At 35.8% G+C, this 14,047-nt stretch overlaps 1 protein-coding gene across 4 annotated transcripts in view; it reads right to left on the bottom strand.

The window, feature by feature from the left end:
* Positions 1 to 64: 64 nt before the first annotated feature.
* Nap1l1 (nucleosome assembly protein 1 like 1) overlaps positions 65 to 14,047 on the bottom strand; it is a 22,971-nt gene continuing 8,988 nt past the window's right edge. For 2 of the 4 annotated variants that reach the window (XM_023716071.1, XM_004623743.2), the window contains 11 exons: positions 9,301 to 9,442; positions 8,940 to 9,020; positions 7,397 to 7,525; positions 6,139 to 6,210; positions 4,617 to 4,756; positions 3,857 to 4,002; positions 3,741 to 3,760; positions 2,481 to 2,603; positions 1,851 to 1,880; positions 1,300 to 1,350; positions 65 to 214 (listed from right to left, as the gene is read on the bottom strand). In XM_023716071.1, coding sequence (XP_023571839.1) covers positions 179 to 214; positions 1,300 to 1,350; positions 1,851 to 1,880; positions 2,481 to 2,603; positions 3,741 to 3,760; positions 3,857 to 4,002; positions 4,617 to 4,756; positions 6,139 to 6,210; positions 7,397 to 7,525; positions 8,940 to 9,020; positions 9,301 to 9,442 — 970 coding nt within the window. In that variant the 3' untranslated portion in view covers positions 65 to 178. Of the gene's footprint in view, positions 215 to 1,299; positions 1,351 to 1,380; positions 1,628 to 1,850; positions 1,881 to 2,480; positions 2,604 to 3,740; positions 3,761 to 3,856; positions 4,003 to 4,616; positions 4,757 to 6,138; positions 6,211 to 7,396; positions 7,526 to 8,939; positions 9,021 to 9,300; positions 9,443 to 14,047 lie in introns of those variants that run through there. The other 2 variants (XM_023716066.1, XM_004623744.3) reach the window with 2 other exon arrangements.

A 14,047-nucleotide genomic window follows, 5' to 3' on the forward strand; every position in this document is an offset into this window, starting at 1 on the left:
ACAATAAAACTATAGATAAAATGCTAGTTAGAACAAACTGGGCTTTAAAATGTCAATTCCTTTAAAAAAAATTACTGATTCTACCAAGAAAATACAAAAACATAAGGCTGTAAGTAAATAATAGTTGTGTTTAGGCTATTACAGTGCAGGTTATCCTCAAGGCCACAAACATCCTGCTTCACTGCTGCTTGCATTCTGCTGGGTTTTGATCCTTCTGTTAAAGGAAAACAAGAAGTCAATCTAACTTCTACCTGCTTTGATGTACCTCTCAACAGTAATTAACTACCTTTAACTATCACAATAGCTCACTTCTGTCAAAATTTTACCTAAAGATATAATGATGGCAAATTTTACAAAGTCAACAAAATGCTGTAACAAAGCCTAAAATTAACATTGAACAATTACCCCCATGATACACTAAATCATCTTCAAAACAAAATAACTTGGTAGCCATTCTATCAATTATAATTATATTGTCTTTTTACCTTCAGATACCAACTTCATTTACTTTATAGAACTAATTTAATTATGTTGCCTTTATCTTCAAAGATGCTACCTATCACACCATTTGATTTTAAATCACTCTCTTACATAATCTCTCACTTAGGTATTTTACACAGAGTGCAGCAAATTCCCAACTTACAAAGTAAGTTGCAATTCATTCGACAAAGTGAGTCTTACACAGTACACCTACAGATGTACAGCTCAAATGTTTGTAAGTCAGGGAATCAATGCACATGAATGAACTGAAGACAGATCTTAAGTTTCAATGATCTTGACTAATTCATTATGTACTCTGTGGGAAGTAAATACCAACCCTGATATTACAAATTAAATTCCCAGGAACTACTGACTGGGAATCTCAGGTACTACACAGTAACAATGGCTGGAAGAATCTAAAAACACTACTCTCCAGTTCCTGAGCATTCTAACATGCAAATCTCTTAAAACTAATTTTGTTTATAAGCTTTCCTTTAGAGAGAAGACTGCAAATTTTAAAACTTAAAAACTGCAGGGAAAAAATCCCAAAGCAATGTCATTAAAAAGTACAGTATGTATGTGTGTGGGGGGAGGGGCTCAACTGGCCTGAAACTATGACAAATGAAACATTAATACTAATGTTTCTCAAGGAAAGTGCAAAAAGATTTGTGTACCACTCAAAATGCAAGTAATAACTAAACAGGAGGGGAGGTCTTCAACAGTGGGCTTTGCTAGTAACTGTAGAGGAGGAAATTAAACAATATTTTTACTATAGCCTGCCTTGAATTTAAAAAAAAAAAAAACACTAATTTTGCTCACCTTCGGGTCATAATCTGGATCATTTTCCTCATCTCCTTCTTCTTCCCCTTCCTATATTAAAGTTCAAAATGCATCCATGAAGCAGGCACACAGCAGGAAAAATTGGCTCATAATGTAGGGGAAATTCAATGCAATTTACTCTATGGGTCAACAGATTTTTCATAATTACAGAGTTTGGTGATAATACAATTTAACTGGCAAGTTTCTAATATGAAAAATTTCCCAACACAACTTGAGACATCCAGATAGCTTTTATTGAAAAGATTTACTGCAGCCAATGTTGAAAAAGTTTACTGCAGCTTTTGACTTCTTCAAAGAGCTGATAACCCTGCAGCAGAACAAAATTATTTGAAATAAAAAAAAAATGTTGCTGAGTTTTTGTAATTTATTTATTGAAACCTTATACATACATTGTTTGGCTGTAGAATTCTAAAATCGCATTTTCCAACTTTATCCCAAATCACAATGATTATAGCAAAAGAATACATAAGCCATTCAATTTGCTTCTCAATGTGCTAAACAGAATTATTTGTTCATTTGGTAAACATTACCTCATCCGCTTCTTCACCTTCTTCATCATACTGAAGGGAAAACAGGATAAATGTGAATGAATACAATGCGTGAGAACAGCGTAACACCTATCCCTATAAACACTTCAGTGGCACATATATTAAACACTTAATCTAAAAAGTGAAAACTAAACAAAACCTCAAAGTGACTGATTATAAATTAAAGCATCTATTAGCTGTAGGAAATCACTCAGTGCTATTATCTATAACATTATAAAATTAATTATGTGGATAAAATGTGATTAGGCAACTGTAAGTATTACTTGTATTTCTGTGCAAAACACATTGCAAGAAAATAAAATGCCAAACAGTAAAAAAGTCCTAGTCGTATTTTATGTGGCCAAATCCAACACAGAGCTGTCACACTAACTAAACCTACAAGTTTCACTAACTCTAATTTTCCTACTAGCAGATAAAAAGGTAAATCTGAAAATCCTAAGGGGATTAGAAAACATATCTAAGATTATTACTACTTGGCCTGATACTAAATTTTCCTATGTCCTATGTTTTACAACTCCCGTCTAATTTTTCACCAATCCTGGCTGCAAGCCCACCTTCCTCCGAACTCCAAGCTCTCCCCACCCACGTTACTGCAGGCCTTGGTTTACTCACATCATCCTCATCATCCTCAATGGCTTCCCCGGTGAAGTACAGCACCGATCTTGGGATTATACGCTCTCGTAGGAAGTGACCAATTTCAAAGTCTGCAGCAAGGATAGCTTCAGCATCATCATCCTGTTTTTAAAAGAATATAAAAGCACAAAAGTTGAGAATAACTGCAATTTGAAGTGTGTGAAATATCCACACTTAAGTCTTGAAGAAGAAGCTGCTAAAGTGGCTGTGAAGCAGCCACTTTACATTCTACTTTGTCAATTTAAAATTAGCTTATATGCCTGTTAATCCAGTAGTTATGTACATCTGCTACTTTTACAGACCTTTTATAAAAAGAAGTTAGCAGCAATAAGTACAAGGGCCAGAGATGTAGCTAATGGTACAACACTTGCATAGCATGAATGAGGCACTGGATTCAATTCCTAGAACCACCAAAAGATGAAAAAGAAACTATTGCTTAGTTTTTTGGAGGGGCTTAAACAGCAAACTCTAATGTAACTTGTTACATAAGGGCAATTTTTCTTTGAAAACACATTAGAATACCATAAGAAAAAAACTCAAGGCTTTCATTAATAACATTAGGAATACAGTAAATATGACATAACCAGAGAACATAGTATCCAAGTAGCTGCAGTCAAGTATAGTTTGTAAGTCTACTTAATGCTGAAGTAGTTCTTACTTGATAAATACAGTAAATCAACTAAACCAAACACACAATTTCTAATTTCACATATATGTAAAATTATTTTAACTACCACTGTTAACTTAAAAACGATGGCCAACAAAAAACAAACTGATGCCTGGCCTATCCCTGGAGCCTGTTGTACACTTGGAAGCTTTTCTTCACTTCAGAATCTATGGCAAGAACAGGAACACGTCAGTTTTTGATCATATGCCACATATAGGAACAAATATGGCCACTGTGTGATAATCTGTCTCCATTGAACCAACAAAGACAGCAAAGAGTTCCAACCAGAATGGGGTTCAGAGTTCAGTAAGTAGTACCCATGATGTAATACACTGCTCTCATTAAGGAAGAAAATATTTTCCTGTCAGTGTTGGTCAGTAGAGACCATTATCATGGAGAATGCACTTTCAGATCTGTAAAGAAGCAGGATGGAGATGTAGCCCAACAGGCCCCAACTTCAACCCCTCGGCACACTGTGAGCAACAACCATCTAAACAAAGCTCTACTTTTGAGGAGCACAGTTTTAATTTCATATACAGTAAACAACTTCATAAATTAACAATTCCACTTACCAGATCTCCACTCTCAGGAACTGCAAAATTGAAAAAAGGAAATTCAAATGAGTAAGAAATTCAAAGAAGTTCATAGTAAAACAACCATCAATAAACAAACTAAAAACACTGTTTACCTTCAGGAGGAGCAAAAAAATTAAAGAAAGAATCATTGGAAACTGTTTTAGTCACAGTACGAACTGTCCCACGTCCCTTATGTTTCTGCTTCTTTTTAATGGTTTTTAAAGTGACATTTTTTCCTTTTTTCCAATCTATTTGGCACCTTGCAAAACAAAGGGAAAAAAAATTTATAATTAGAACTTTCAATTACTAGATTTTTAGAAGTGGTGTGTTATAATTTTCAAGTTTTCTGAGCAGGTAACTGGCTCAAATATTTTATCACAATAACACTGAAAGTTTTATTTCTAAATTTTTAAAATACAAATTAGCAAAACTAGTCTAAAAAAAATAATAGTGCACTTTTACTAAACTATGTATGGCTATAATTATGGGCATTAAGAAAACTGAAGGGGGCTGGTGAGATAGCTCAGTGGATTAAGTGTCTGCTTAGATAAACACAGGAACCAGGGTTCGGATCCCCAGCACCACATGCCAATCTGGCCCAGCCCTCAGGGGCACTAAGCCAACTGGGAGTGGTAGCGCATGCCTGTAATCCCAGCACTAGGGAGGCTGGAAACAGGAAGATCACTACAAGTCCGAGCTGCGTAGTGAGACCCTGTACCAAATACATAAGGAAAAAAAAGGATACATATTACTGAAATGCTTGAAAATAAACTGTATGTAGCAAACACACACACAATGGAAATACAAGTATTACAAACTGTAAGCACGAGAAAAAAAATGTAACATTCTGTTAAAGTACTAAAACTAACTCACCCTGTACAGCCCATAATTTCTGGTCCATCAAACGAAAAGGGATCAGAATCATCTGGTTCAGATCTCATCCTATATGTCTTTGTCAACACTTCATTTGTGAAATATTCATTGGGCTCAAAGTGAAATTCTAAGATAAAACTCTTTTTAAAAAAGCATAAAAATTAGTTTATTTCTCATATCATAAATTTTAATGCATTCACAAAGTTGAATCTGGCTTTTACAATGTAAAGAATTGTAAATGTAAGAAAAACCATAAACTATGTTAAAAATAGCAAAATGAGGTGCAAATTAAACTAAATTTAGATTCAATTTACAACTATCATTTGGGCTGAATACATCATTGACTTAAGTCCCTCTTCTTTCCCGTCTCCCCAACAAAGGAGGCTTTGGGGATAGGGATTCTCCAATCAGGTTTTATTGGTGATTTCAGATATGCACATCACACTCTTCACTGAGAATCTGTGTATACAATATAACTTGGTTTTTTCTCCCCCTTTCCCCTACCCTCCCCACTCAACCTTTTCCCCATTTACAAAAGCTTTGTTTCCATTTTTTTTCCTTTTCTATTATTTTCACTTTTTCCTCTTCTTTCCTTTTCCCTTCCCTTCCTTTGTTCCCCTCCCCATTTGAACATTTTTAGTATTTCACCAACCCACTGTACATTCTGGTCCTTATTTACACTCTCAGCTTCTCATACTAGAGAAATAATGTATTTGCACATCTGTGTCCAATTTATTTCACTTCAGAGAACAGTCTCAAGGAGGCTTTTAAATATGAAACTAGAACCGAAAAAGTTCAACCATAGTTACCTACAGCTTATTTTTGTAGTAACTTTGCCCATATTTAATGTAATATTTTTAGTTTTTAGGAAAGATTCTTAGCTTTTCTCTTGGCAGAGTAAGAGACTGCTAACACGTTTTCTTTATGAACTGCCAGGTATATGACTTTTAATAGTTACATAATTACTTATTCATGTTGCGTTCTCTGGGATTACAGGCATGTACCACCATGCTCAGCATGTTATCATTATTTTATCTACTTTTACCCACTATCAATGATTGTATTTCAAAAAGTTTAAATAAACAGCAGGAAAAGAAATAAATGAAGCATCACAACTGACAACATCGATATTTACTTCCTCTCACTACAGAACTTCAGCAGCACTTCTTCTCACCTTCATCCCTAACTCTTGAATGTCAACTCTTTTTAAAACCTCTCGCTGGGGAGATGGCTCAGTAGAATAAGTGCTTCCCTGGCAAGCGCAAGGGCCTGAGTTCAATCCCCAGTTCTGCCAAATAAAACCTCTCACTGGGCATGGTGGCACACACTTGGAACCCCAGCACTTGGGAGGCTGATACAGGAGGACTGTTGCACATTTGCAGCCTGCCTGGGCTACATAGTGAATTCAAAACCAGCCTGAACTATATACACAGAGAACCCTGTCTTTAAAGAAAAAAATTATTTCATTTATCTAATAGGAAATTAAAATATTTCAAAGATTTTTGTTTGTTTGTTTGTTTACCATAGGCTGGCCAGCATCTGAGAATTTCACTTTAATGTCCTTCAAATGCTTCAGAATAGGTTCATCATGTTCCTTAAAATTAAAAGAGTAATAAAATTAACATGGCTTTTTAAGACCAATGTTACTAAGCAAATACAAGATAATGGAGACACAGTAACTCTTTTACACTAATTAATCTTAAAATTTCCTCTCCGTATTACAGACTACACTGATACTAGTTCTACTGCCACCGATAGAGAAAAACAGACAAAACAAATCACTACATCCTTATTATACAAATTGAACAGCCTAAAAAAAGGAAACTGTCTAAAGAGGGCATGACTGCTTTTTGTTTCCTGTGACTGGTTTCTCCCTTTTCTACTTTGCTGAAATAGTAAGGCAGTAAGCAGTCACTACACTGAGGTTTCTTTTTCTTAAAAGAACGTCTAGCAATCTCAAGACAGGGAAACAAGACAGGACTCCAAAAGCAGAGAGAGGTTTTAGAAATGCTGAAGAGGCAAGAGGACAATACAATTGTGAAAGAGTTAAACATCTTCACAATATTCTTTTAACACACAAATTTTAGCTAGGTGGGGTGGCACATGCCTACACCACCAGCACTAGGAAAACTGAGGCAAGAGGATCACAGGGAGTTCCAGGGTAGCCTGGGCTACCTTGTGAGAGCCTACCTCACAAAAAAGAAATAAGTAAATAAATTAAATAAATAAAATCACAGATTCTGCAAATTTCCCTTAGAATAGTACTAGAGTCTCCAAAAGAAAAATCTTCTGGGGCAACAGAAAAAGCTAAAGATTCCCTCTCTCCCCTACCTCATATTAAGTAATCCAAAGACAATGCACTGGTTTACAAGAACACATCAATCAATTTGTATCTATTACCAATGGGACTATTCACTCTTCTGACTTTAAAAACTGAACTGTAGCTGACTTGGTTGTAAATTGAATAAAAAAGCTGCTGGGAATAGTGATACCTATATCCCAGCACTCAGGAGGCTGAGGCAGAGAATGATTCCAAGTATAAGGCCATGGTGAACTACACAGTGAGACTCTTCTTTCCAAAACAATAACAAAAAAAAACTCCACTTCTACAGATTATGCTATGTCAAAAAAGAACAATCTTTTTTTTTAAGGGATGTACCACCAATGATAAGGGAATGTACCACCATACCTGTCCTAGTGTCAACACTGAATCAGTCACAGTCATTTAAATTTCAAAGTTTACCTTGCAGGTCAACTGGTGTTTTTAGGAATAAAATTACCTGAACCATGTCACTGAGTAAGTCAACATTCTTAAAAACAGTCAACCAAAATTCAGGAATTCCTTTAGGATCTTCTTTTTCTTCATCCTTTTTCTCATCTTCAATTTTGGCCTTTTCTTTCAGCTCCTCCTTGACAAATAGCAGGACATATTATGGAATACCAATATTAATTCTCTTTATCAACTCTTTTATATAAGTCTCCTTAACAAGCAATGCCGCAGTGTAAAAAATCAACTCACCTAAACCCACCAAGTATAACTTTCTAGTTATAAAAATTCTAGTTTAGTTATGTAGACTCCTGTTACTCATTCCAGACTTTTATTCCCTTAAAATTGCTGCTAGGACAGGTATGGTGGTACATTCCCTTATCATTAAGGGAGCTAAGGTAGGACTAAGGTAGGATGAAGGTTCAAGCCCACCTGAGCAACGTAGACCCTTCTCAAAATAAAATAAATAAATAGATAGATAGATAGATAGATAGGGCAGGGGATGGTAGCTCAGTATAAAGGCCCTAGGTTCAACCCCAGTACCATTAAAAAAAAAAAAAAATCCTACTACCATATCTCTCCAAAAAGACCACTGGGACCAAGAGGCATGGGAAAAAACATTTTATAAAGAGAAGTATAAGTCTTTTAAAGCACAGCAAACAAGAAAAGCAAAATACTGGGTAGTGCAACCAATGATGGTGAATCTTTGACAGTGTTCAATGTAAAAAACAGCCCACAGAGGCACAAATGTCATAACTTCTCCACCACTGGTCTAGTGTGTTACCCTGTGATGTACTTAATCAAAATATTCTTCTATCTACAAATATTAGAATACAAACACTAGGAAGTAGTCATAGAACAGCACTACATTTGTATCACAGCTAACATTTACTAGTGCCAAGTCATTTGAAAGTCTCCACTTGAAAAATGGCAGCAATCCTTTGTTATCTTAAACATTCAAAAGAAACAAATCTATATAAATTTGAAATACTTTAAAAATACAAGGAAAGAATGACTAGGTATGACTCACCTGCACTACAATCTTTTTTTTTTTTTTTTTTTTTTTTTTAATGTCATTTAGTACAGAGTCTACAGGGTCTCACTGCACAAATGGGATTCATAGTGATCCTTTCTGTTTTTCAGCCTCCCAAGTGCTGGGATTACAGGCGCTTGCCACCATGCCCAGTCTCAATTCCCCTCTGAGCAAGCTAAGCCCCTGGAGCGAGGCTATCACAGCAGGCCAGGGATCGAAACCCCACCCCTGCACCTGCTAAGCAGACGCTTTACTCCGCTGAGCTATCTGGCCAGCTCTTGCACTACAATCTTACAAGAGACCATTTCATAGGTATAAAAACATCACTAGGGGCTGGGGAGATGGCTCAGTGGAATAAGTACTTCCCTGGCAAGCACAAGGGCCTGAGTTCAATCCCCAGTTCTGCCAAAAAAAAAAATCACTAATTACAAAATACTGTAAGTTCATCAACAAATGCTAACATTTCAAACAATTTAAGAAATCCTATCATCTAAAAATACACTAGAATAAAGTTGACACTAACCGAAATCTCATCTTCCTCATCTGGTTTCCATTCACATTCTTCTTCTGTAGGTTCGTAAATTGCATTAATGATCTCAAATCGCTAAAAAGTAATAATAATAATAATAATAATAATAATAACAACAACAACAACAACAACAACAACAAAAGTCTGCATGAAACACTGGAATCCAAGCTTAATGTTAAGAGATTTCTCACTAAAGACTCCAATAGATTTAATTAACAAAAACCACAATGATCATTGTTTTTTGGTAGTTTTCCGAAGCATTCTAACACCCACTTTAGTACTAAACCAGCTGAAAACTCGGTTTTACTTCCAAGTTTATCTCCTAATACTTTAGATAAATAGTAGAGAATATTACCTTATCAAATAGAGGTTGATAGAGAACAGCATACTTCCTTTCAAGATCATGAACTTCCTCATAGAATTTAGCTTCTATCTGTGCACATTTAACTTGAAGGTTTTTGAGAGCATTCACTCTTCTTTTAACTACCCTAGGCAAGCTGAAAGGTTAGAAACCAGTTACATAGCATCACAGTAGTCACACTTCTTTAATCATACTGAAATGGAAACATCAATGTGAATGCATAAAGGAAAAGATACATTTAAGTGATTCAACATCGATATAAACTTATGGATCCTTTGTAAAATAGTTTCAAAGTAGAAACTTAATCAAGGAAATTTACTTTTAAAAAAAAAATCGCTTTAGTCAAACTTAACCTCTCTAAATGTAATTAAATTCAGTGTTGAACCTATTATTGATGACAACTAACCTAGTTTATTGTGAGTATTTGAACTGAGACTAAGTTAACAAAGTTATGGGCCAGGAAGATGGCTCAGTAGAATAAGCGCTTCCCTGGCAAGTCCAACAGCCTGCGTTCAATCCCCGGTTCCACAAAAAAATAAAAGTTTCTTCCATTTTCTTTTTTTACATTTACAACTCACCTGTACTAATTAGGGGGAAGGACAGGAGCATACAATATCATTACTTTCTTAATTTGGTATTTGAAATTACATAAAAATACATTAAGAGGGAACACAAATTTGTATCTCAATCTGTTACTTAAAAATCACTTAAATCTTGTAAGTAACAAATTTATGGAAGTAAAACCCAACTGTCATAAGATATGCCATGAGGCATTAAGTTTTTTAAAATTACACTTAGCTTACAAAGTTCCTTGAAAACAATCAACCCTTCTACCACGCTGCAAAATGTTCACACTGCGTAAGTTTACCTGATGTCAAGGAATCTCTATAGTCTACCCAGAATCTATTAAAATTTCCTGCTACAGACTTTTTGTAAATCAAGTAATAATTCTTTAGCCAGTATTTTGATAAGATTATCACAAATACAAAACTTTTTAAATATTTTTTACTTTCTCTTAAAGGAAAAAACAATGTCTTTCCCATCCCAAAATTGACCCTAAAAATGTTAAAACCAAGAAGAAAACAACTATTTCAACCATATATACCCTCAACACACACACGCAAACTAAGCAACTTCTGAGTAAAACTGAAGGCAACCCAGTCAGGACAGCTACAGCAGGTGACAGTGAGAATAGGCTGGGAAAAACCATTTTTGTAAATAACCTTTAAAGTTCTGCTCTTGCTTAGAAAACAAGCATTCCTATCACCCTTCACAAGAGCCCAATTCCAGAGCTCCAATGATAACAATTATCACTGATGAAAGCGCTCCTCCTCCCACCCCATCCAAGTTAGGTATAATGGATTAGACAACCAAAGGAAAGCCCACACACATGAAGCAAACCAAGTGACTGCCTAGAATTCTCAACTAAATATCTCCATAAACAAGCATCCTATTTAGGCTCATCCTGCCCCTTCCTTGAACTTCGGGACTGCAGACCACAATCCGATCTTCATTCCTCCCCTCAATACTCTTAAGAGAATAACTGACCCTGTCCACTTTATCTGACCTCAAAGGCCAAAATAACTAGAAACCTAATACGATTTCTTTTTTTCCTTTCAATTTCTATGAAAGATCTGAGGGTGAGAGAAGGAAAACTACAAGTCCAAGCTGTGTAGCGAGACCCTGTACCAAATAGGTAATTTTTCATTTTTTTAAAAGAACAAGTATTATGAAACAAAACCAAGAAATCTAAAATAAGGTGGGATATGAAAATACCATCACTAAAATTACCAAATTAGGTAAGATAGATTTAAGCAAAGAAAAAGTTTATGAAGTTGAGAGCTAGGGAGATAGCTCCGCAGTCTAAGCACCTGCCTGGCAAGCACAAGGACCAGGGTTTAATCCACAGTACCACAAGTTATGCCGGTCACCAAAACTGGGCATGGTGGCACAGGCCTACCACACCAGCACTGAGACAGGAGGATCACTATGACTCTAATTGTGTTAACAAGACCCTGTTTTTGAAATTGAAAAGCTCTCTCAAAAGCCGGGCTGAGGGGCCAGGGAGATGGCTCAGTGGAATAAGCGTTTCCCTGGCAAGCACAAGGGCCTGAGTTCAATCCCCAGGTTCCACAAAAAAAAAAAAAAAAAAAAAGTCAGGCTGAAAGAAAATATAAACGTTCTCACATATGGATGGCAAAAGTAGCAACAGCTAACACAAACGGGACAAATAGCCTAAGAAATTAGAAAACTTTTAGTAATATTTGTTAATATCAAAGACAAAAGCCGAATCTGAGGTGTTCAGTAGAAAAATGCAAATAACTTTACAAAGAAAAAGGAAACATTAATTCCAGGCATCAACAAAAACACTGCACAAGTAACTGAAATTACAACTTTATAGCCAAGCTATCGTTCAGATGGGAAAGCGAGATAAAAATTTGATCAGGCTTCAGTCAGTAGCCAACTTTTACATTCATTAAAAGCAGTATTAGATGTAAAAATACTAGAAATTCTATGTAAACATGGTGCAGTATGTTGCATTAAAGGAAAAAAATGACTAGAAAAAAAATAAAACACTACAGGTGCTGGTAAACTTAATAAATCAACAAGAGTGAATGAATTTACAATTAGGTTAACACAGTAACTAAAAGCAGCATGCACTAGCTTTGAAGCCAGCAGAGGGCAACAAGCTATAGAGCGGGAAATAGAAAAAAGAAAGAGAGCACAGTAAACTAAACACAAGGCAAAGATTAAAGTGCTAGAGCTAAAAAGAACAGAACTTCCAAGAAATAAGCAAATTAACTAATACAGCTTCAAAATGTATAACCTCACAACTAAGATTACAGGGACAATGATAAATTAACGAGATATTATTTTTGCCAAAAATTATAAGATTAAACAAACAAGGAGAAAAGTTAAAAAATAATAAACTGATCAAAAAGCTACAACTCTTGTTGCATAGGTCCTGCTTTACCTTGGTCTTAACCATCCAGTAGAAAAGTATGAAGTCGAAATATAAGAAATAAAGCCATGCTGTTAAGTTGAGCTGTGGGGGACTCAGGTCAATAATTTCTGACATTGCCAGTTAAACAGAAGACCCAAGGCTATTATGGGCTACTGGACTCTTTTAGAATATTTTGCTGAGTTTACACACCTATAATATTCAATAATGGAACTTAGAAAAAATGGGGTATACAGATGAATGTCCATTTTGTATCTGTGTATTCAAAGAGGTTGGGATAGATATATAGTTGCATTGTCTTAATGAATAGAATGATTTGTTCTAATGGTGTTTGTAAATAGGATCACAAGTCCGCATCTTGTACAGCAATTAACCACTAAGAAGAATATGTGCAGTGTATTATTTGTTGAAACTGTACTTCCGATTTGATTTGAAACTGTCTCATTGCTATCTGTTTATCAATAAAAGTTTGAAAAAAAAATAATAATAATAATAAACTGAGCTATTTATCTCACATATAAATCATCATACCCAACATTTACAAAAACAAAGTATTAAGGGTGTAAAGGACCCAGATCAAAGAAAAAGTTTTTAATGAACCATGTATCAACTGAACAAAGGAGGAACAAAGCAAACCGATTAAATAAGGTTCAGAGCTGGGGTGTACTATGTAAGCATCCTACCCGAGCTATCCAATGAAGATGAGCAGCAGTAACAAAAATATGGAAAAGCCAATCAAAAGACGAATGAAGGCTCCAAGAAACAGTAAGATAGATTAAGACAACTAGTAAGACTGTGATGCAAAATACAGATTAAGAAAGGGAAAAAATCCATTTTTCTAAAAATCAGAAAATATATTTAGAATCCAGATGAAAGTATATTTAGAACCCAGATAAAGTGCATACTTCAGCAGCACATGTATTAGAACCCAGATGAAATAAATCCATGTTTAGAAAACTCCAAGGCAAAAAAAGCAAGCAAACAAAACTTCAAAAGCCCAACAACTGGGGCTGGGCATATAGTTCAGTAGAATAAGCACTTGCCTGGCAAGTGCAAGGGCCTAAGTTCAATTCCCGGTTCTGCAAAAAAAAAAAAAAAAAAGCCCAACAACACTCCAAGGCCCACAGCAGAAAACCTGAAGAGTATTTAGAATGCTTTTAAGAACCCACAACTAGGAGGGTTGCAAGGAAAGCCAACATTTTGGCCCTAGCCTTCTAAGGTCAATTAAGACTCAGGACATATGAGAACTTGTACTGTAACATCATATAACTCAGTAATGTCCCAAATTTTCTGATCAAGGAGATTATGGGGCCAAAGGGGAAAATGATTGATGATGTAGAGTGTGCCTAAGGAGAGTCACATGGAGAGAAAACATTCTCTCAGGCTTTCAAAAAGAGCACATTGGCCAAGCAATGGCCGTGACTCATCCACATAGCTGACACTGACAAAGGTTCTACAATCTGAGGTACAGGATCTCAGGATAAATCGTGAGGGGATTTCACTGACCTTCCTTATCATACCCAAAAGCTACAGCTCTTGTTGCATAGGTCCTCCTTTATCTTGGTCTTAACCATCCAGCAGATGGGCTGGTGAGATGGCTCAGAGGTCTAAGGCACCTACTTAGAACAAGCTGCAACAAAGCATTCGGACCACGGTTCAATCCCCCAGCACCACATGCCAGCCAGCCCGGCGCCCTGGTGGGCTGAGCTGGCCACACACAAATAAATAAAATTTTAAAAAAAAAAAAATTTTTTTAACCATCCAGCAGAAACATATAAA

This window comes from Octodon degus, unplaced genomic scaffold (genome assembly GCF_000260255.1).
Source record: "Octodon degus isolate 3935 unplaced genomic scaffold, OctDeg1.0 scaffold00004, whole genome shotgun sequence".
NCBI lineage: Eukaryota > Metazoa > Chordata > Mammalia > Rodentia > Octodontidae > Octodon > Octodon degus.